Below are 21448 nucleotides of genomic sequence, written 5' to 3' on the forward strand. Positions count from 1 at the left end.
TGGGAGGACGACCTGGGCCCAATGAAGGACATGGACTGGGAGGCGGCCCTGATGCACCCCAGGAAGGTGACTATAAAAAAGAGCTTAAGACTCATACAACTGTAGGTTCTCCAGAGGGTTTATTATCATAGGCAAATGCTGTTCAATATGGGCAGGGTGAAGTCCCCTATGTGTTTACGGTGTGGAGAGGGGGAGGGCACTATTTTCCATACAGTATGGGACTTTCCACATATTCAACCATATTGGTGGACGGTCACATTGAAACTGCCCTCAATTCCAGGGGAACAGGTTGCCTACACCCCCAAATTTCTCATACAAGGCCTCCTGGGAGAAATGGACCTTCCGAGGAAACAGCTCCCTGGTTTTTGTCCTAGCGAAGAGAAAAATTGCTGAGGGATGGCACACCCCAAGCCCCCCCTCATTGACTCAGTGGGTGAGGGGGGTGATGCTGTTTATGGAGGACGAGAGAGTTGTCTACACTGCGAGAGGTTGCCCATAGAAATTTCACTTAGTGAGGTTCCAAGGAGAGAACATTTTGGCCTCGAGTGGCTCCCGGAAATCAACTAGAACATCAGAGTGCATGGCAGTGTTTCTCTTGGAAATTCCACCCCTCTACGCTGTAACCCTATTGTTCGTCAACCGGAGAAGGGTAGTACAACTGAGATCTATAATGGATGGAGACGGCAAGTCTCTCAGGAGTCAGAGGGGTTCCTCAAAGCACAAGTGGATGTTTCTGCAAGTATGTACAACGTATGTAGACTGTACAAAAAATGGTGGAATGTTTTTTTTTTTACTCTTCTCAGTGATGTTATGATTGTAAAAACATTCAAAACAGTCAAAAATGCACAAGAGCTGAGACATACTTTATATTCGCTGTCTAATGGCCAGAACAATGTTTGCCTTATGTTAACTGGTGATTTTAATCTCAACCTTGCCTAAAATACATTTCTTGGCGCAGAGACTTAAAAGGGAATTAACACCACTCCATTTGTTAAGTCTTAAAACTTTAAATGGGAGATGGGATGAGTGTTCCTATCAACGTTTATTGTTCCTTTAGGAAAGTGGTGTTGGACTATACATTTGTGTCTGCCTTTGACTACTTTTCAGTGTTTTATATAATTCATAGAATACAACAGTGATCATTTTGCATCCTTAGGTTTACTCCGAGGTATAAAGAATTAGAAATATAGGGTGCCTTACATTCATTCATAAGGTTAAGCACATCCAGTCTGGAGATTTTGCGAGTGCACGACAAAGCTAGGCTAGCTTCTTACGAAATGACCAAATGGCTTGTTAGCTTTTAAAACTGTGAGTAACGATCCTCCCTAAAGGTATAACAGGTTGCCGAATTTGGTTTAATACATTCTTATAAATGAAGTTTGGCCTTTATCTAGATGTGAAACTTCAAAAGAAGCAATGTATGAGCAAAAGGGTTAAATGCACGCATCATACGCCAAATAGGATCTGTTAACAAAAAACAAGGGTGCTTAGGAAATTGCCAGACACACTGGTCTCACTGTCTAGGATTAAAACATTAAGCAAAAACTATAAATCATTATAGTGGGCACATAAGGGGAGTATTTCAAAGACAGTGAGAAACCATACTTCATATTTGTAAAGATGGCTGCCCAAAGAGATTCTGGTCATTCATTAATTAAACGGCGATCCAGGAGCCACCTGTAGGACGCTACATTCTGGGGAAGTTGTGGGGGGAACATATAAATATGTTAAATGTTGATGGCACTGCCAGCTGAGACTCTTTATTCCAGAACATTCCATTATAACTGTAGCGGTAAAGGACTGATTAAATCTTCTAGAATTGATGGTGTCCCAGGCTCTAATGGGATTTCTGATAGTCTATTTTATTTGTTGGGCCAAATCGTTATCTCCATTGTATACTTTGAAGCACACATCATTAACCCCTGTATGAGAGGATTTATTGTTCATTCTGTTTACATTAAAAGCGACCACAGTTTAGTACACAGTTAAAGAGTGATAGCCCTGTTGGAGGTTAAGACTCGTTAGAATGCATGTATCCGCTTGAGAAATAAGCCAATGAAGTAAACTTACCTCCTCTCCATCAAATGGGGTTCAGAGTAAATAGCAGTAATTTAGCTATCACCTAAGCACTATCAATGTTGATTTATAATGCTACTAGCAACACTGTAGTTTATCTGTTTCATTGATGATTGGTTGACTTTCGATGGAGTCCATCAGGTTGTGAAAGAAATCTATGCGCATGCCGAGTAAGTCTGAACATGTTTATTAACAGAAGAAAAATATTTTGTGAATCATAGAGCTGGCTGACACCCAGTGAGCATAAAAGCTAAAGCACAGATGTGTGAATAGAAATGTTTGCTTTTTTACACACAGCTCCCATGGTAATTGTGTGACGAAACCTAAACAAAGGCGCTAAACAGGTGCATAAACTAAAATTGTGTGATAGTACACACTTGACCATTACACTGATTGAAAAATGTAAACTTTTCACAGCTGTTGAAGCTATTCAGGAATTCTCGTCTACAATGCTGGGTATGAGGATGAGGCTTTACACATCAGAGATGGGCACAACTTGTTAGCAGTGGTTTACAACATGGCTGCCGCCATGTTACGCTAAGACAATACCTATAAATTCCACTGAGTCATAATGTGGTCTAAATTCACAATTTGGGGTATTCCATCCTCATTTCAGAAAGCTATCCAATCTTTGTATTGAAATACATAGTACCATGTTTAGCTAGTTAAAAGCGGCCACCGTTCTAAGAGTATTTCGACAAATGGCATAGAAAAACAGGATCGCTTTCTCACACCTCTGTTATTCACCCTTTACACAGCTGATATAGTATTTAAAATTTTGAAAGCAAGTGCCAATGCTCCCAGTCTGGGTACACTCTGTATGAAAGTATTTCAGTTTGCTGATTATACTAATGTAATGGATCGCACAGCTCTAGGTTTGCAGCACACCTTAACTTCTTTCAGAGCCTAAAATTTAAGAACAAATTATTTGTTAGCAACAGAAAATCTGTGGAGCTTGTACTCAGCAGGAATATTGCAGGATAAGTTACCTCGTGTATTGGTGATACGATACAGGATAGAATGCAAAATATAAATATTTGGGGTGTGAGTTGTGAGGACGCCATGCAAAAAATCCGTTTTGTACATCTGAAAATAAGAGCACATTTATTAATGCATGCCATGCATCTGCTTTATAACCGCTTATATTCCCCTGACATTATCGCAATTCCATCTGTTACAGCAGCTAAATGTATCCCTTCACTTATTCATGGCTACACTGTAAAATGGTTGGATTTAATTCGTCGTTCTGCTTTCAAATTGATTTTCAGACTTCCTCGATCTGGTTTTCTATGCGATTTGACATTTAGCATTTAATCTGCAGCAACAGCCTCCTAAATTATTTTCACCTTTTCTCTACAACTGTTATTGTTGTATTCTGCTCCGTATAAAATCTTAAAGTTTGGACTATGGCTGCAAATATCCAAGAACTTCGAGTCGTCCTGACTGTGGGCAACTTATTTAAAAGATTGTGTCTATTGTGTCTACATCTGTAGAGATTATAGCATACCTCGTATTTTAAAAATTCTAAGCCAATAAAAAAAAATGAAGCTTTCATTGAGCAGTGTCATTAATAATTGTTATTTGAAAACAATGATCAAGTTGTATGTAACATAGCTATATTGAAAATGTGTTACCAAATCTTGTGAGGATGCCATTGGCAAGGGAAAAGGAGGAATAGCTTTCTTCGTCTTAGGTTTGTGTTACTACCTTTATGTGAATATCCGTCTTCCTGGGACAATTTATGAATGAGAGCCAATCGATGGTGTCTTTCTAAGGAAAGACTTTGTCATGTGCTTTATGCAATTTGTCTTAATTTGCTAGCGAATTGGCAGAGAAGGCTTATTAACTGCTTTTTGATGAGTTGCATCCACAGTTCATCAGAAGCACCGAGAGATCACATGAATAAAAGGACATCAGAATATCTGCTTGTTATGAGTAGTTCATGGATGTAGCGTTTTTGCAATTTAAATACTTAGTCCCGGACATGTTTCGGATTTTATTGTAAGATTTTAAATAATTAACAATAAAATTACTCAACTGCAATTCCTCTTACACTGTTTCCTTTGGTTGGTTGCACATCAATATGAAGTAAGCTAGAAAACTCTAAACGTTTTTTTTGAAGATGTTCGATTTATTTTCAGTTGGTTATAGTAATTTCAGGAAGTTCAAATTGAAAATCCAACCGATGCCTATCATGTGCTCTATGCTTTTACCTTCCACACTGCTTAATATTTGTCAGTTGAGGAAAGTTCAGTTTTAAAGCAATAATGCCAATTAGTTAATTGCCCAGAAGTTATTTCCATAAAACACTACACTACTTTAACTGAAGGTACCTACATTTTCTGGACTGTGACATTCATTCCCAATTTCAGCTTTTCTTTTGACCTTAAATTCCAAGATCTTTTGCTAAAGATTGGTGGCACTAACTACTGCCTTGCATTCAGGGAAAGTGTGCTGCATTGGTGGGACCATTCTGGTTCTACTCCTTCCTCTTTGGTTGGAACCAGTTAGTGATCACCTAGTTCTCCTGAGTTGCACATTTACTGCTGTCATCTAGAGTTTCTCGGGCCTTGGTCTTGGTACCAACAGCCTTGTATCTGTACATGAAGTCTTCTGCCAATATTAGATGAGGCTCTACTTGAAGGGGACTTTCCTGGGTGACATTTGTGCCTGAAGCTATTCTTTGGAGATTTAGAAATATATGTAGATGAGCAGTCCCACCTAAATTGAATACTCCGAAAGCCGAATTCCTTCTGTTTATTTTCCATTGATTCTCTGTTTCCACAAGACCCTAGCTAGGCCGGTGGACTTGGACAAATTATCAGTCTATTCTTGATTGTCACCCATCATTAAAATTCCATGTAGCAAGTGCAGCCATGACTGTCTGCTATACAGTTCACCAACTCTACTAGAGTAAACCATCGTACCCAATTATATCTTCAAACCCATGGGCCAGTTGAAGTACAGGTCAAGTACAGACTCGTCTTCCCGCAACTTATTTGGCTCCTCTGAAAGCTGAACTCCACTCAGCAGCCCATTTGGGTCTTGAACCAGTCTTTTCACTTGGCCACACCCGGGTGCATCTTCTAATCCCCAAAAATATTTATACATAACGTACCCTCTTCCGAGAAAAGGCGAATGAGCATGTCTCTTTTGTCGCTCCATACTTCAAGTTATGCTCGTTCAGATATTGAATGTTAATAGTGGAGATGTACCATAGCCTTTCAGAATCCTCTCATGCCTCCAGCAAACTTTCTATCTCAGTAATTCATGAGGAGCAAACTTCCCTCCCCCCGCAAATAATAAAAGACAGACTGAAACAAGCCTTAAACAAATTTTAACAAGAGGGGGGAGAGAGAGAGAGTCAGTGGATTCAGTCTCCCGAGTCATGCGAATAAACAAAGTGGAATCCACTCAGGGTGATAGTGATCTCTAGAGTGATGGGGAACACACAATGTTGTTTAAATGCCCCTCACACACCAACAGGCCCCTTGGTGTCATGCTTCATCATCGGGGCCTTCGCACCCCTCTACGGAATGCGGCGTGCTACGACTCGCGAATACGCAGGAGCACTTGACGTGAACTAAGTGTGGGGGTGTGTGTTTTACAAAAGTGTGAGTGAGGTGAGGTGAAAAAAGGTGAGTAGTTAAAAAATACCTGGCACGTGGGAGAAAAAAACTTTATTTAATCCCCGGCTGGTATTATTAAAATGAAAGTGCAGGGCGTGGTTATGAAAGATACGTGTAAGGGTATCAAACCACTGTATTAAAAGTCAACATGTTTCGGAGGTCAAAGCCCCCTTCTTCAGGACAAGGGTTAATGCACTAACCCCCCTTACTCACATGTAAGATGTAAAAGTGAAAATAAAAAATATTACCACAATGTGTAATGTTCCTCACAATGTTAAATGTTAGTGAGTGTCGTTGCGCCCAATTGGCGTCAGAACCTGTGGAGACAAAATCATAGATAAACATACAAGTCTAACTATCACAGGATTTAAGGAGAAGAATATTCCTTCTCTGAAAAAACATCAGGTAAGACCCCAAAAAAATAATTGGTACCTGGAAAGAAAAAGAAAAAGAAAAAGGACACTACAAACATATATACACACAACACCAACATTACTCTGTGCTCAGGTGTCAAGAGAGCACAACAGAAAGGAATGCAAATCTTACTTAGAGTTCCCAAATACTGGACTTCATGAGCCTTTAGCGTATAGGGGAATCCTTCCTTTCTTAATCAGAAAACCTACAAAATCAATGTCAGGGGTTCAGTAGGAGAACTATGTTTTCAGAACGACACAAGTACAGTGTAAAACGACTTCTGTCTGTGGTCTATAACTCACGGTTACTGCAACAGCTAATCGCCTGCCTTCCCTCAACGCGGCTCGGATGAAGTGAGCTGCAAAGGGATCGAGGCCCTTATATATGTTGTGCCTGTTGGTAATTCGCGGAGGTTAATTGAATAATGCAACCCGGTGAATGCCCAAATACGGAGAGGGAATCTCCGGGCATCCGGTGTTGCGCTAGCTCCCTCCGCTACTTTATCGCGCATGCGCACTACCGCTATGGAAAGACGCCTGTGCGGCAGACATGGCTGGTGCGCATGCGTCAGCGGAGACACTACGCATAGACGCGGAGCACTCGGTAATGCGTTAAAACGCCTGCAGATAAATGGCGCTATGGATAAAGTGCTCTGGTGACAATAAGGCGAGGCATTAGGGCAACTTGCTGGCCGAACAGGTCAAGCCAAGGTGAATCTAGTATCTTACAGAGATGTATTTGAATATGTAGTTAAATGGACTGCTATTACGTATGGATTTAACACACGCCGGTTCAATGAGGAAAAATGGTTGTGAATAGGGGAATCCCCTGGAACTTAATCCCTAAGGGGTACCTCCACAATTACAACTTGGTGATATCTATCCACACTCACACCACAATCCATATGAACCCAACAAAGACATTTGTTGTATGTAACCACATGTGAACACCAACCACATTATGATGGGTAGTCAGATCAAGTGTTTATCTGAGAAGGTTCCATGGAATGGAATCGTTCAGCCCAGTGGTATCCGTTCCCAACCGGAACACCCACCGTTGTTCTTTTTCCAGGAGACCTGTCTCTGAGGGCAATTGTTCAATTATTGTCCACTGTAGCTCATTCACACAGTGTTGTTGTTCAATAAAATGAGTTGACATCTTAGTCGTTAATCTCTTACACCTGATGTTGCTTTTATGTTCATTTAACCTGACCCTAACAGGTCTGGTGGTCATACCCACATATTCCTTTCCACATGGGCAGGTGATTAGATAGACTACATTTTTACTGTTACAATTCGTGAATGCACGTTGTTCCCATGTTGTTCCATTGGTGAAAATTAGATTCTTACTCTTTTTTGTGAGGTGGCAGTTATTACAGTTGCCACACGGGTAGTGCCCATGTACGCCTTGTAACCTCGTCTGGTCGTTGATAGGAGGGGGTGGTCTAGTGTGAACTAGTATATCTCTTAAGTTTCTACCCCTTCTGTGAGCAAAAAGAGGTTTCTCCAAAGTTAAGCCACCACTCGTTAGAGTGCGCCAATGTTTGTGGACCAGTTTTGTCACTTGGTTGCTGACCGGACTGTATGTGGTGACACAAACAGTCCTATTTTCGGCATTCTCCTTACGTGGATTGTCCTCCAAAAGGGCATCCCGATTGTTATTTCGTGCTCTGGTGAAGGCTTTTTTGATCACAGTCTCCGGATATTTCCTCTGTCTTAGTTTGGCACTGAGATCCTTGGCCTGAGTTTTGTATCTGGCCACATCAGTACAGTTCCGACGGAGGCGTAGGAACTGTCCATAAGGAAGGTTCTCTCTCAGATGACGCGGATGGAAGCTGTCAAATCTGAGGAGACAGTTCCTTGCCGTAGGTTTGAAATGTGTTTCCGTTTTTAACACGCCGGCTTCGTAATAGATATTCAAATCTAGGAAAACCATGTTGGTATTAGATGCCTGGTGAGTGAATTTCAAAAAGGCATTTTGATTGTTAAGCCAGTCGATGAATTCAGTTATCATGGTTGCATCTCCATCCCAGATGACCAGGATATCATCAATGTACCTTCGCCAGGTGCGAATCCTTGCCCTGTGAGGATTGTCTTGATGCAGGATTTTCGTAGATTCCAAATGGTGGACATATAGTCCAGCCAGACTCGGGGCAAAAGTGCTGCCCATGCTGGTCCCATGCTTCTGCCAGAAAAGAGTGCCCTCATATTCAAAAAAGTTTTTCTTGAGTGCCAGTGAAATGCACTCCAACACTACATTCCGTGGGGTGTGGTATTCCCAATTCGTAGAATGCAGTACCTCTTCAATGATTTGGATGGTTTCGTCGTGGGGGAGACTCGTATAGAGGCTCTCCACATCCAGGCTTAGCAACATCTGTGAAGTAGGATCGAAGGTTTGATTATTCAACAGTTGTAGTACTGCTTTGGTGTCCCGTAGGTAGGTGTCAGTAGCCTGTACAAGTGGCCTCAAGAATGCATCCGCAAACTTGGATAAAGGTTCCAGGATGGATGAGATTCCGGAAACTATGGGGCGACCAGGGGGGTTCTCCAGGTTCTTGTGCAGTATCAGATACTGACGGAAGATCCCACTGAATCTTTGAGAGTCCAGATAGGTGGTATGGTGGAAGAGGCACTTACACATGACTGGATCACGAAAAAAGAGTCCGAATTCCTGACACAGAGGAACCCGCGCATTCCATATTTTTACACCATTCCTAAGGTGCACAAGAACCTGGAGAACCCCCCTGGTCGCCCCATAGTTTCCGGAATCTCATCCATCCTGGAACCTTTATCCAAGTTTGCGGATGCATTCTTGAGGCCACTTGTACAGGCTACTGACACCTACCTACGGGACACCAAAGCAGTACTACAACTGTTGAATAATCAAACCTTCGATCCTACTTCACAGATGTTGCTAAGCCTGGATGTGGAGAGCCTCTATACGAGTCTCCCCCACGACGAAACCATCCAAATCATTGAAGAGGTACTGCATTCTACGAATTGGGAATACCACACCCCACGGAATGTAGTGTTGGAGTGCATTTCACTGGCACTCAAGAAAAACTTTTTTGAATATGAGGGCACTCTTTTCTGGCAGAAGCATGGGACCAGCATGGGCAGCACTTTTGCCCCGAGTCTGGCTGGACTATATGTCCACCATTTGGAATCTACGAAAATCCTGCATCAAGACAATCCTCAACGCGGCTCGGATGAAGTGAGCTGCAAAGGGATCGAGGCCCTTATATATGTTGTGCCTGTTGGTAATTCGCGGAGGTTAATTGAATAATGCAACCCGGTGAATGCCCAAATACGGAGAGGGAATCTCCGGGCATCCGGTGTTGCGCTAGCTCCCTCCGCTACTTTGTCGCGCATGCGCACTACCGCTATGGAAAGACGCCTGTGCGGCAGACATGGCTGGTGCGCATGCGTCAGCGGAGACACTACGCATAGACGCGGAGCACTCGGTAATGCGTTAAAACGCCTGCAGATAAATGGCGCTATGGATAAAGTGCTCTGGTGACAATAAGGCGAGGCATTAGGGCAACTTGCTGGCCGAACAGGTCAAGCCAAGGTGAATCTAGTATCTTACAGAGATGTATTTGAATATGTAGTTAAATGGACTGCTATTACGTATGGATTTAACACACGCCGGTTCAATGAGGAAAAATGGTTGTGAATAGGGGAATCCCCTGGAACTTAATCCCTAAGGGGTACCTCCACAATTACAACTTGGTGATATCTATCCACACTCACACCACAATCCATATGAACCCAACAAAAAGACATTTGTTGTATGTAACCACATGTGAACACCAACCACATTATGATGGGTAGTCAGATCAAGTGTTTATCTGAGAAGGTTCCATGGAATGGAATCGTTCAGCCCAGTGGTATCCGTTCCCAACCGGAACACCCACCGTTGTTCTTTTTCCAGGAGACCTGTCTCTGAGGGCAATTGTTCAATTATTGTCCACTGTAGCTCATTCACACAGTGTTGTTGTTCAATAAAATGAGTTGACATCTTAGTCGTTAATCTCTTACACCTGATGTTGCTTTTATGTTCATTTAACCTGACCCTAACAGGTCTGGTGGTCATACCCACATATTCCTTTCCACATGGGCAGGTGATTAGATAACTACATTTTTACTGTTACAATTCGTGAATGCACGTTGTTCCCATGTTGTTCCATTGGTGAAAATTAGATTCTTACTCTTTTTTTGTGAGGTGGCAGTTATTACAGTTGCCACACGGGTAGTGCCCATGTACGCCTTGTAACCTCGTCTGGTCGTTGATAGGAGGGGGTGGTCTAGTGTGAACTAGTATATCTCTTAAGTTTCTACCCCTTCTGTGAGCAAAAAGAGGTTTCTCCAAAGTTAAGCCACCACTCGTTAGAGTGCGCCAATGTTTGTGGACCAGTTTTGTCACTTGGTTGCTGACCGGACTGTATGTGGTGACACAAACAGTCCTATTTTCGGCATTCTCCTTACGTGGATTGTCCTCCAAAAGGGCATCCCGATTGTTATTTCGTGCTCTGGTGAAGGCTTTTTTGATCACAGTCTCCGGATATTTCCTCTGTCTTAGTTTGGCACTGAGATCCTTGGCCTGAGTTTTGTATCTGGCCACATCAGTACAGTTCCGACGGAGGCGTAGGAACTGTCCATAAGGAAGGTTCTCTCTCAGATGACGCGGATGGAAGCTGTCAAATCTGAGGAGACAGTTCCTTGCCGTAGGTTTGAAATGTGTTTCCGTTTTTAACACGCCGGCTTCGTAATAGATATTCAAATCTAGGAAAACCATGTTGGTATTAGATGCCTGGTGAGTGAATTTCAAAAAGGCATTTTGATTGTTAAGCCAGTCGATGAATTCAGTTATCATGGTTGCATCTCCATCCCAGATGACCAGGATATCATCAATGTACCTTCGCCAGGTGCGAATCCCCATCACTCTAGAGATCACTATCACCCTGAGTGGATTCCACTTTATGAAACAAGCCTTAGCCTACTTTGAAGTTGCCTTGCCTGATTATACTCCCATTCAGGTAACTGGTCTCAATTTCAATATCACTTTGCATCCATTGTATTTTCTTAGCCTGTTATTCACTGTACTTCTTTATATGTACATGTGTATGTAAAGATGGTGCTAGTATCATAGTTAAGTTCAAGGCATAAAGTACCCGTCGGGCACCCTCTTTTAACATTTTTATTATGGCCTCTGTTGGTCTGTCGGCACAGTTGTCTGTCTACCTGAAGGGGTCTTAACAACATTTGGTGTTTGGAGAGAATACTCTGTCTTATTCCCTATCTCCTCCTTTAATTTATCAGTAAGTGTTAGTATAGGTATGGTTCAACAGCTCCAGTGAGAAGAATCATGAACTAGCGCATGAAGCTTGCACAAAGTTAAAAATCTGGTTTGCCTTCAAGTTATTAGCTTGAGACAGATCGTTTATAGCTTTAAAAACCAAAGTACCAGAACTGGTAGTTTATGAGTTGCACTGTTTTTGCTGACATGTGCTTAGTAGGGCCTTATGGGGTTCTTGCCTCACTTAAGGTGCACATTGAGGAAACCTAACTAGTGGACTATTGCAATAATCCAAATTGATCAAACGTGAATCAGACAATAGTGTTTTGGTCATATGAAAGAGATATAGAGCAAATGTTTGTTGACAATAAGAAGCTCAGACCAATATGTATTTTATTTTATTCCTCAGTGTCCTTAAGAAGATCTTTTCACAAAATTCCTCGCGACACCTAACCAGTGCAAGTGGGGAAAAGTAACATTGCATGTTTCTACGAAACACTTTTTCAGATTTTTATGGCAGGGAAATAAGTCTTGTGTGTTATGCTGGTGTTGAACTAGGGAGATCCACAGGAAAACATCCAGTACCACAAATCTTTTGCCGCCAAAGGAATATGTTTTGAGTGACAAGACGTCTTTTGTGGGTTTTTTTGGACCTCGTGAAGTACCTGTGTCTAAGAGTGAATAAGTTGAACTGTCTTCTGACAAGTGAAACGTTAATTTGGGAGGTAATCTCATCTATTTAGGGATAATCCAACTAAACTAATCTGCCATTTTGTCTTGCTGTGTTCTTGCTGTTTGGATCTTTACAGCTATTATCTGTTCTCCTCCTGTATATACTTTAATTATTATGTTGCGCCTCTAGTACCAGAATCTGTAACCCAGTTTGGACAGACTGAGTTGTAAAACCTCTTAATAGGAGTAGTTTTATAGTTTCCTTTTCATTGGGTGCAGTTAACTTTTCATTAACTGTTGTGCATCAATGAAAGTACATTCAGGAGAATGAGACCGAATAACATAGCAATTAATAAAAGTTTTCTCTGTGTTTACTTCTTTGCATGGATCCATATGAAATACATGTTCAACCCGGGATGCATGCTCAGTTAGTGTGATGACGTGCTCGTGGTGAAGAATATATTGTCATGCTTAGCATCGCTGTAGCTTTTAGTATCTTCTTTCAAAGATGTCCTCCAATTGGTGAGGACTGGTGATTAGAGTTAACCACGAATAGCATAAGGCGTCCAACAGGGATATAATTAGGCTGTGGGGTTTTAGGTTTAAACCTATAATAACTGATAAAACCCCACTGAACGAAAAATAGCCCTCACCGGTGAAAACATATAAACACTGAAAAAACACCTGCACAACCACAAACTAAATGCCATTCAAAGAAAGGAAAAATAAAGGGAAAGAGTCATTTTGTTCTAACTGAAGGGGTCAATAAAATGTAACTTTGTTATACAAGCTAGCAGTAAGAAAGACTGGCTAACATTATTCTGCTTGAGTTTTGTTCTTTAGGGATGCCACTAAAATATTGTTTTTTCTTCCTTTTACTTTTTTCAGTTTTATGGCCTTTCGTCTAAAGATGCAGGGATTAGTTTCACGTTTTAGGTTTAGTTTCATTATTTTATAAACTGTAGAGAATCGGGACATATCAAACTCACATTTGATATTTTGGCTGCATTTGATTCTTTTACTGATAGGTAAAATGGCTAGTTTCATAAAAATCTTTCCTAATATGTGTCATCACATTTTCCCACAGAGAATGGGTAAAAACCCTTAATACATCAGACCATAGTTTCTAGTGGGTAAGTATTGATAGTGGGTGAATTGCTAACACCTCAGGCTTTAAACATTAAATGCAAGGTATAGTGACAAGTATATATATATCACCAAGCATCTGGGATAGTGGTGAAAACGTGACACCAGACTTTTGGAAAACATGGAACGCATGTGTCACTTGTTATGCTCTGCAAAAAAGGTTCTTTCCAAGTTCAACAAAGATTGGAGTGATATTGTTTGTATTTGTAGTGATTCAGCTACGTATATAAAAAAATTGAGTGATGACCTGTCAAAACTGATACCCGAGCTGAAGTGATTCCTTGTAGGAGATCCTTGCCACTTGTTAGATGGTATGCTGAAAGCCTCTTTACAATCTTCAGAGTTAATGAGGGATGCTATTGACGTTATAGTCCATTCTGGTGCACTGTTTTCTTATGCCCAGGAACTAAAACGCAAATATTTATTATTTTGTGCTTTATGCGGCATCAATGAAAGAGTCATCCCAACTTTGCCCATTAGCTGACGGTTCTCAGCCCAAGGGGCTATGAATGCTGAGAGAGCCTTTTCACAGAAGTTTACATGGGAAGGAAAGCGCGAGCACACATGACCAAAGACTCACTGAAGAAGTATTGTATGGTGTACTACAATATGATTAATTTGCAAAAATCTCTTTGGACCTCATATTCACTATACGTACACTATCTATATGCCATGTTCTTTCAGTGCATAAAGCAAACAATGATAAAAGCAAAACATTCCATAAACACCGGAAAAACACTTTTTCTGTTGTTTTTAGTGGCGTGAAAATGTGTAACCACTGATAAAAACTGTTTTTTAAGATATTGAAAACACTGAAAAAAAACCACCAGAATTTACCAAAAATAGAAACTGAAAACAGGACAGCCTAGATATAATGCTCTACTGATTCCAATTCACATTCTCTCCTCCTTTGACACCTCCCAAAACTTCCACTTCTCAGCCATAGTATAAGCCAGGGCTTTATTTCCTTACGCGAGAAGGGTGTATCTCTATTTTTAAATGTGAATGTGAGGTATATCACCAATTTTCAATACATGACGCAACATATACTGTTACATTTTTTAATACCAAGAACAACATAACATACCACCCTATTTCGGACTTTAATAGTGAAAAAGTGTGTTCGTACATAAACTGATACATAAATACTTTATAAGAGGTTATTTTCTCAGCCATGAGATTACATGACCAAAGCTCTCTGTCTTTGACAAAACTACTCTCTGGAGGGTCCTCTGGCTCCTGTCAATTCTGCCTAATCTGACAGACCTTGCAGGGATGGAATCCCTACCTCAGAGGTCAGATCCTTCCCCTCAGGGCAAGAATCCTGTTGCACCTCTGGAGTTCCTTGGGGTGGTTCACCAGTCCCATTGCCCTTTCCCGTGTCATTGGATGCTTGGCCCATTGTCTCAGGGTTCACGTGTCCATCATTTCCCTTGTGGATAGTCTGTGACCTGGTCACAGCATAAACCCACTCAGTGAGATCCAGTATCTTTGCATGGACCATTCTCTCCACCCCTGACCAGTTAGACACTTCAAGATCATTTCCCAGTAGACACTTCACTGGGAGTGCAGGAGACACAACTACCTGCGTAGGGCCTGTCCTACCTTTCCATTCCAATCTCACTATTGCCATGGGATGGAGTTTGTCTCTGCTGTCTGCATAGGTTACCTGGTGATACACACCAGGTATGATCTGCTCTGGAGTAACCACTTTATCTGTGACCATAGTATCCCTCAGAGCCTCAATCTCAGTTCCATTGATTGTAGGCCTCTGCCTGTACCTCTCCAAGCTGGGAGGCAAGAGGTGCAATTTCCACCCAACCCAAGGACACTAAAGTTGCAGCCTTCTCCATCTCTGGGACAGTCTCCACCCAAACACCTACACTGACAATCCCCTGGGACTGCCCACTAGTGGAGAGCTTCTTTGTGCAGACAGCATCTCCTCTTTTTTTGTCCTGACTGATTACAGTGAAAACATCTACCCACCTTTGAAGGGTTAAAGAACGTTGTTGCCTTTGCAGAGTCAAAAAGGGTTTCCCTGATAACCCTTCTCTTTGAAGTTGAATTGGCTCTGGCCCCCTCATTGCGCAGATTTTTGTGTGTCTTTTGAGGACTCTTGAAATGTATCTTCTTTCCCCTGGGCTTTCCCTTTCAGGGGTGCCCCCTCCCCCTTCTTAGGATCACCCTGTGGTATTGATTAGAATCCCTGATTCTCAGCCACTCATCAGCTGTTTCCCCCAGCTGTCTGGGAGTAGACAGCTTAGAGTCCACTAGATACCGGAGTAACTTCTCTTGTACACAATGAGTCAGGATGTGCTGTTTCATTAATGAATTGTACAGCCCCTTATAAGTACTCACTTGGTTGCCCTCAATTTAGCCCTCTAGTGCCTCTACTGAGATTCTTACATAGACTCTGTATTTACTTTCTGGGTGTCCCTAAATTTCACCCGATACTGCCCTGGGGTGAGACAAAATTTCTTGAGTAGACATTTTCTCATGTGGGAGTAAGATTTTACCTCATCCCCGGTATGGCCAGGAGCCTATTCCTCCTGGCTATCGGGATCAATTCCCACAGAAGGTGAGCCCCAATACTTGGAGTGGATCCCTCACATCTCAAGGGCCCCCTCAAATACAGTCCGCCATTTATCAATGTCATCCCCCTCCTGGCACCTAGGGACAACCCCTTTGGGGAACCTAAGATCAAACCCACCACCTCTGGACATCTCAAAATATTCCTCTTCATTGCTATCACCATTTCTTCTCTCTGCCTCCTTTGCCCACTTCTTCTCTAGTTCTAGCTTGTCCTTCTCTAAGGCTATGAAGGCCAACTGAGCCTCAAGCTGTCTCTCTTCAAGTGACAGCTCTGGTTCTTTTTTGTGTGGAAGCCTCCCCTAGCTGGAAGTATTAACCTGGTACTGGTAGAAATTGACATGTTGTCATCATTCACCTCCTGGAGGGGGTTGTTGAAGGGGTCATTCTTCCTCCCTTCATTCTCTTGAGCTTACTGTCTCAGTCCTTAAGAGACCCAATCAGTTCTTCCTTCCAGACTGAGCTTTCTGACTGAAGGAATGAACTGTCAATTGTGACAGTCTGCTCTTGTGATAGCAAGAGCATTTTCCCTTATCGGATCAGGAGCACGCCAAAAAAAACTCCCTTATCTAAAAAATGAAGCTCCACGTCATTCCTTTGGAACTAAAGAGAATAAAACAACTTGACTCGGGTACAAAGAAGGAGCACTTTTGGTTCACCATGGTAATGTACTGCCTCGTGGAACAGGGTGGCAGGATGCACCTGCTGCATTTAATAAAGATCAGGTTTATTGTAAGCCTTGTACGTCTGCTGTACCAAATGCATCAAGGAGTCAAAGCTGATAGACGAGGATAAACTGCATGCCGCTCGCTCTATACAAAGCTTTACCCCCCCCCCCCTGTATGGATGCAATTATTGGTGCTTGTACCAATTCTAATTGCTTGTTTTTACATTAGTTTGATTTTAAATCTTTGGTAGGTGAGCTTGTTCTTGGAGGTTCTGCTTCAGTCCATTCAGACATCCTTCTATCTGCAGCTTGATATTCTTGCTATACTGTACCTAAACATTATTGGTTTGACCAAGGCCGTGTTCGGTCACGCTATGTTCCAGAGCCTCATTAGTTTCTGAATAGCTCAGCTCTGTGTGTGTGTCACTGTGCATTCTGTCTGAGGCCCTTGAACCACCGAGAGCAAACCTGCTAGAGCAGAAGCATTTCTTAGACCTTGTAGCAACCCCAGACTACATGAATACACCTCGACCATATCCAACTGCTTCGCCCCATGTTCCAGGGGTCTAGGCTTCTTTGCTCCCTTCGTTTTCAACAGAACAATAGCCGGATTTGTTCTGGGAAAAGTTGAAAATGATGGCACTGTTCGTTTCAATAACTGCAAAACATACTGGGCTCCTTCTACTTGAGGCCATGTTAATCAGAACTTTGCTTTGCTGCTGTCGTTTTTCACCCCCGCACCCTTCTATCAGCAGATATGCTTTAGGTGCACCAGATGATAAAAAGCAGTGAATCATTTTTGAGCCAAAACTAAATAATACATCTGCACTAAAGTTCACGACAGTTTTGTGTAGCCTTGCAGCCCTCTGCTCGTTGAAAGAGTAATCTGAAATCAAGGTTTATTAACGGGGATTTTAAAAGTAGCATTAATCAGTCTTTTTACTGAAATTTCGAAGAGCAGAAGTCCAGTAGATGGAAAGAAACTGCTGCTCTATCTGAACCCTTTTCACCGTCAGAAATCTGCAAAGCAGCGGCATGCCCCTCTGTACACTCCATCGCACAGCACTGATCTTGAACCAGAATACTCACTTAATATTGCGAGACAGACGGTACTGAGGACTCTCTCCACTTAGACTGCGCGGAGCACAGCACTGCCACATTTTACCTGTCAGATCATGAATCCTGAGGAAGGGGGCCTTCACCGTTGGCCACAGGGAGTTGTCTAAAGACTGCTGAACTAAGATAGATAGAAGAGGACTCTGGCACAGAGTGATGGATTACTGCGCGGGGGAGTGGGGATAGCCTCTCTGCAAAACACATACCGTAGTGTTTATCTTTGAAAGATGCAAGTCCTGGGTACCTTTGGGACACAAGGAGGCGCGCCAGCGTGCACTCCTAGAAAGAGAATTGATGCTTTTGGAGTTCAGTAAATTAGTGGAGCTCTTCCTGCTGTGTGCACTGTGAGACAAGGGACCCTGATCCCACCGCTGCAGCCGGAGAAGAGCTGGGCTCCTCGTCAGCAGAGTAACCCTGCATGGAGACCCTGTACCAGTGATGTCCCTTCATGAGCTGCCGTGGATTCACTGGGGTGGGGGGAGGAGTAAGTCACAGACAGAGCACCCAGGGTCTGACAGGCAACGTCAGCAGAAAGGCTACCAAGGGAGCAGCGAGCTAAATATTAATACTGTAGTCAGAAAGAGCCTGCGGCTTGCTGAGAGGGGAGATCTTGTGTTATGCCTGGTGTATATCATTATTAATATTATTTTATTACCATTATCTCTTTCTGCCTAACACCATCCCTCTCCTCACCCCCCACCTCTGCAGATGCAACTCCATCGCACGTGTGATTGTTTCTTCTGTTTTGGTCTGTTCATTTTTTTTTTTTTAAGAAATTTTTATTGAGATTTTCAAATACAAAGCAAAATGCCAGATTAAGACATATAATTATCCTTACAGAAATAAATAAAACAAACTGGCAAATAATAAGGATAAGGTGATAAGTAGAAGAAAGAGAAAGGAAACGATAGCAAGAAAGAGAGATAGAAAAGAGGAAGAGAAGGAAAGAAGAAGAAAGAAAGGAAAGAAAGAAAAGAAATGTAAAGATTAATAAAGTAAGAAAGAAATAGAAAGAATCAATTTAAAGGAGAATTAGGAGTGGTCTGTTCATTTTTAACTTTTAAATTCTTAAAAGGTAAATGTCCCTTTCGACAAATGTTGGAAGAGCTGGTGGGCTGAATTATAAATAAACACCAGAGACTTCTGATGCTCCTGTCAGTGCGGGTCTGATGAGGCGCTCTGCTGTGTAAAGTTGAGATGTGTTGGCGCTAATCTGGATGCAGCCGCTAGATGGGAGAAGCATGCCAGCATCCGGATCCATCAAAGCAGCAGCGGCAGAGCCAGGGCGCCTGCTCAAGCAGCAGAAATAAACCAAGGCACGGATTGTGATGGGAAAGACTGGAATGACTCACAGCACGCCCTGCACATTTATTTTAATCATGCTCCTTGTTTGAGGTAAATATACATTATTTCCCCTCTCAAGAGCTTATTAAATAAATTACCTGTAAATATATTTTTGATTCATTAGATTTTATAAGGTAATTTGCACTTTATGGATTCTGTGCACTGTTCACTAAGTTTTCCGAGATGCCTGCAGAAACTGTCGCACCGAAGTTCTAAGTAAGCAGCCTGCGATTAAAGTAGGAGGCGGCTCGTCTGCTGTATCAGTGATCTGATCGATATGCTGTAGCCTGCTATCCCTTCTGGTGAATGCCCTTTCAGGGAACCGTATGCCACTTTCTAAAAAATCCTAACCAAAATGCAGCAAAGACATGGCAGAGTACCAGTGGCCATGGTAAAGACCACACCCAAACCTTTAATAAATACGTAGAATGTCTTAGTCTCCCTTGGAAATCTGCACTTTCTTAAGCTGATTTATAAATATGCACTTTCTTAGCCTCACTTTCAAATATGCCGTTTCTTTGAGTTTTATGCTAACCTTGCATAGTAGTGGGATGACAGCTAACTCGAACAAGGGCAGTGAAACGTCAGGATACCATGAAATACCCATGTCCAATTTGTATTTTGCAGTGTGAATATAATGCTTTTGTGGTATTTCATCTTTCTATATTAATATTTCTTATGCCTTCTTTGTTTTCCAATAGCCCACGCATCTAGCAGATTTAAACCAAGTCCAGACCATCCAGTATTCAAACAGCGAAGAGAAGGACCGGAAAGGGATGCTGCAGCTCAAAATAGCAGGCGCACCTGAGGTATGACCCGTGGAGCAATTTGTGCAGAAGTGTGACATGATCAGGCAGGTTTAGGAAGAGCTTCAAACCTTGAGTGTCAGTGCCAGCACCTGCATACCTCCGGGTTTGTGGAACCTTATAAATTCCCATTGACTTTAAAGTTTACAAGGTACGACGTACGCGGGATAGTGTACATAGTGCGAGCATTGTACCTCAGGCGAATGGTGCTGCGTGCTGCCGAGAACAGTTAGTGATCACATTGACTGGGGTGAAGAATTCACAGATAGTACCTTGTAGTTTAAGTCCATTGTATTTTTTTTTTTAATCCCGCTACAAATATGTTATGTTATTTAAACTTATAGCGCGCACAGATACTCCTAGGAGTGTCCCGGCACGAGCCTGGAGAGGGGAAGAGTGCCAGAAATTAAACAAAAAGATGAGTCTTCAATTTGTTTTTAATAGACAGAAGTCTTGCATACTAGGAAGAGCCAGAGGAAGTGAGTTCCAAGCCGTGGCAGCTTCAATTCTTTAAAGGCAGTGCACTTTCATGTGCCGTGAGGCTTGTTTCAGACTCTTGAGTTTGTCCAGAGAAGGCTTCCTCCTGCTTTTGGCTGAGGCATCGTACACTAATAACCTGGCCATGGTAGAGCTTGGGTGGTTTGATCCTGGAAACATATCGTTAGACAGTGAGCTTTCTTAAAATGTGTTGCCTTAAATGTCCATGCAGGCTGCCAGAGAACATATAGATCCCTCAGTGTGTGATACATGTGGTAATGTCCACAGGGGTACAAGGGGGTGTCCGCTAGACTAGTCAATAGCATTTTGTCCCAGTCGATGTGCGCTTTCTACCCATGTCAGCCATTGTTAGTATTGATTACCTGTAAAAAGGGATATGTCAGTCTGAAAGAGAGCACAAAGACGTAATCATGCTCGTATTGAGAACAGTAGTTCTGAATAATCACCCCTCAAGTGTCCCCATCTGTTTATGCACTTCCATATGTTTTGGCAGAACTGGACACCCTGCAGGAGTGCATTGCTGTTACATATTTGTTTTGTTGTTCCCATGTTGTCGCTTTTGGACTGAATGACGATGTTTTAATTTTTTATTTGCTTGAGAAAAAAAAGTCTGCGGTTCATCTCAAACCGGATGCATTGTACCACCTTCGTATTCTGTTTGCAAATCCAATAAAAGGTGTAAATATCTGGAGTTTTCTCACATATTCATCTTTTTAGAGATAGCACAAGACCTCAGATTGAATCAACACGTTTTTTTAGCTGTCCTTGCAAACCACTCATTTTGGTGGCTCAGCAGCTTACGCCAAAGAGTCGCTATCATTACTTCCAGAAGTGATGTAGCAACCATATAAAGGCACCACTGTGCTGCTGAGGTCAGTTTCTGTTATTTCATGCCCCACAAACGTCATTATCTAGTAATCCCTAAGCATGTATGCTCTACATCATTCTATTTTTTTTAGTTTCGTGTTTTTGAGCTTTCCCAGCTGAGAGTTTTTCAGGCACTAAATATCCACTGAAATAATGTTTAAAGTGAAAAAAGGAAAAACCTGATGTTCCTTTTTAGGTTTTGACTGCACAGCGCTTGCGCTGTGCCTAAACACTATTTATAATATAAACTTAGGAGGAACTTACATTCCGTCTCCTCTTTTTCCTGGCTTCTCATTGGTTCCTGTGCATGCCACTTACCTTTCCTC

General features: G+C 42.2%; 1 protein-coding gene across 15 annotated transcripts in view; it reads left to right on the plus strand.

The window, feature by feature from the left end:
• PTK2 (protein tyrosine kinase 2) overlaps nt 1-21448 on the plus strand; it is an 858662-nt gene that overhangs the window by 488313 nt on the left and 348901 nt on the right. For all 15 annotated transcript variants that reach the window (XM_078686693.1, XM_078686689.1, XM_078686690.1 and 12 more), the window contains one exon: nt 19653-19760. In XM_078686693.1, coding sequence (XP_078542819.1) covers nt 19653-19760 — 108 coding nt within the window. The remainder of the gene's footprint in view (nt 1-19652; nt 19761-21448) is intronic.

The sequence above is a fragment of the Lissotriton helveticus genome, chromosome 4_1 (genome assembly GCF_964261635.1).
Source record: "Lissotriton helveticus chromosome 4_1, aLisHel1.1, whole genome shotgun sequence".
NCBI lineage: Eukaryota > Metazoa > Chordata > Amphibia > Caudata > Salamandridae > Lissotriton > Lissotriton helveticus.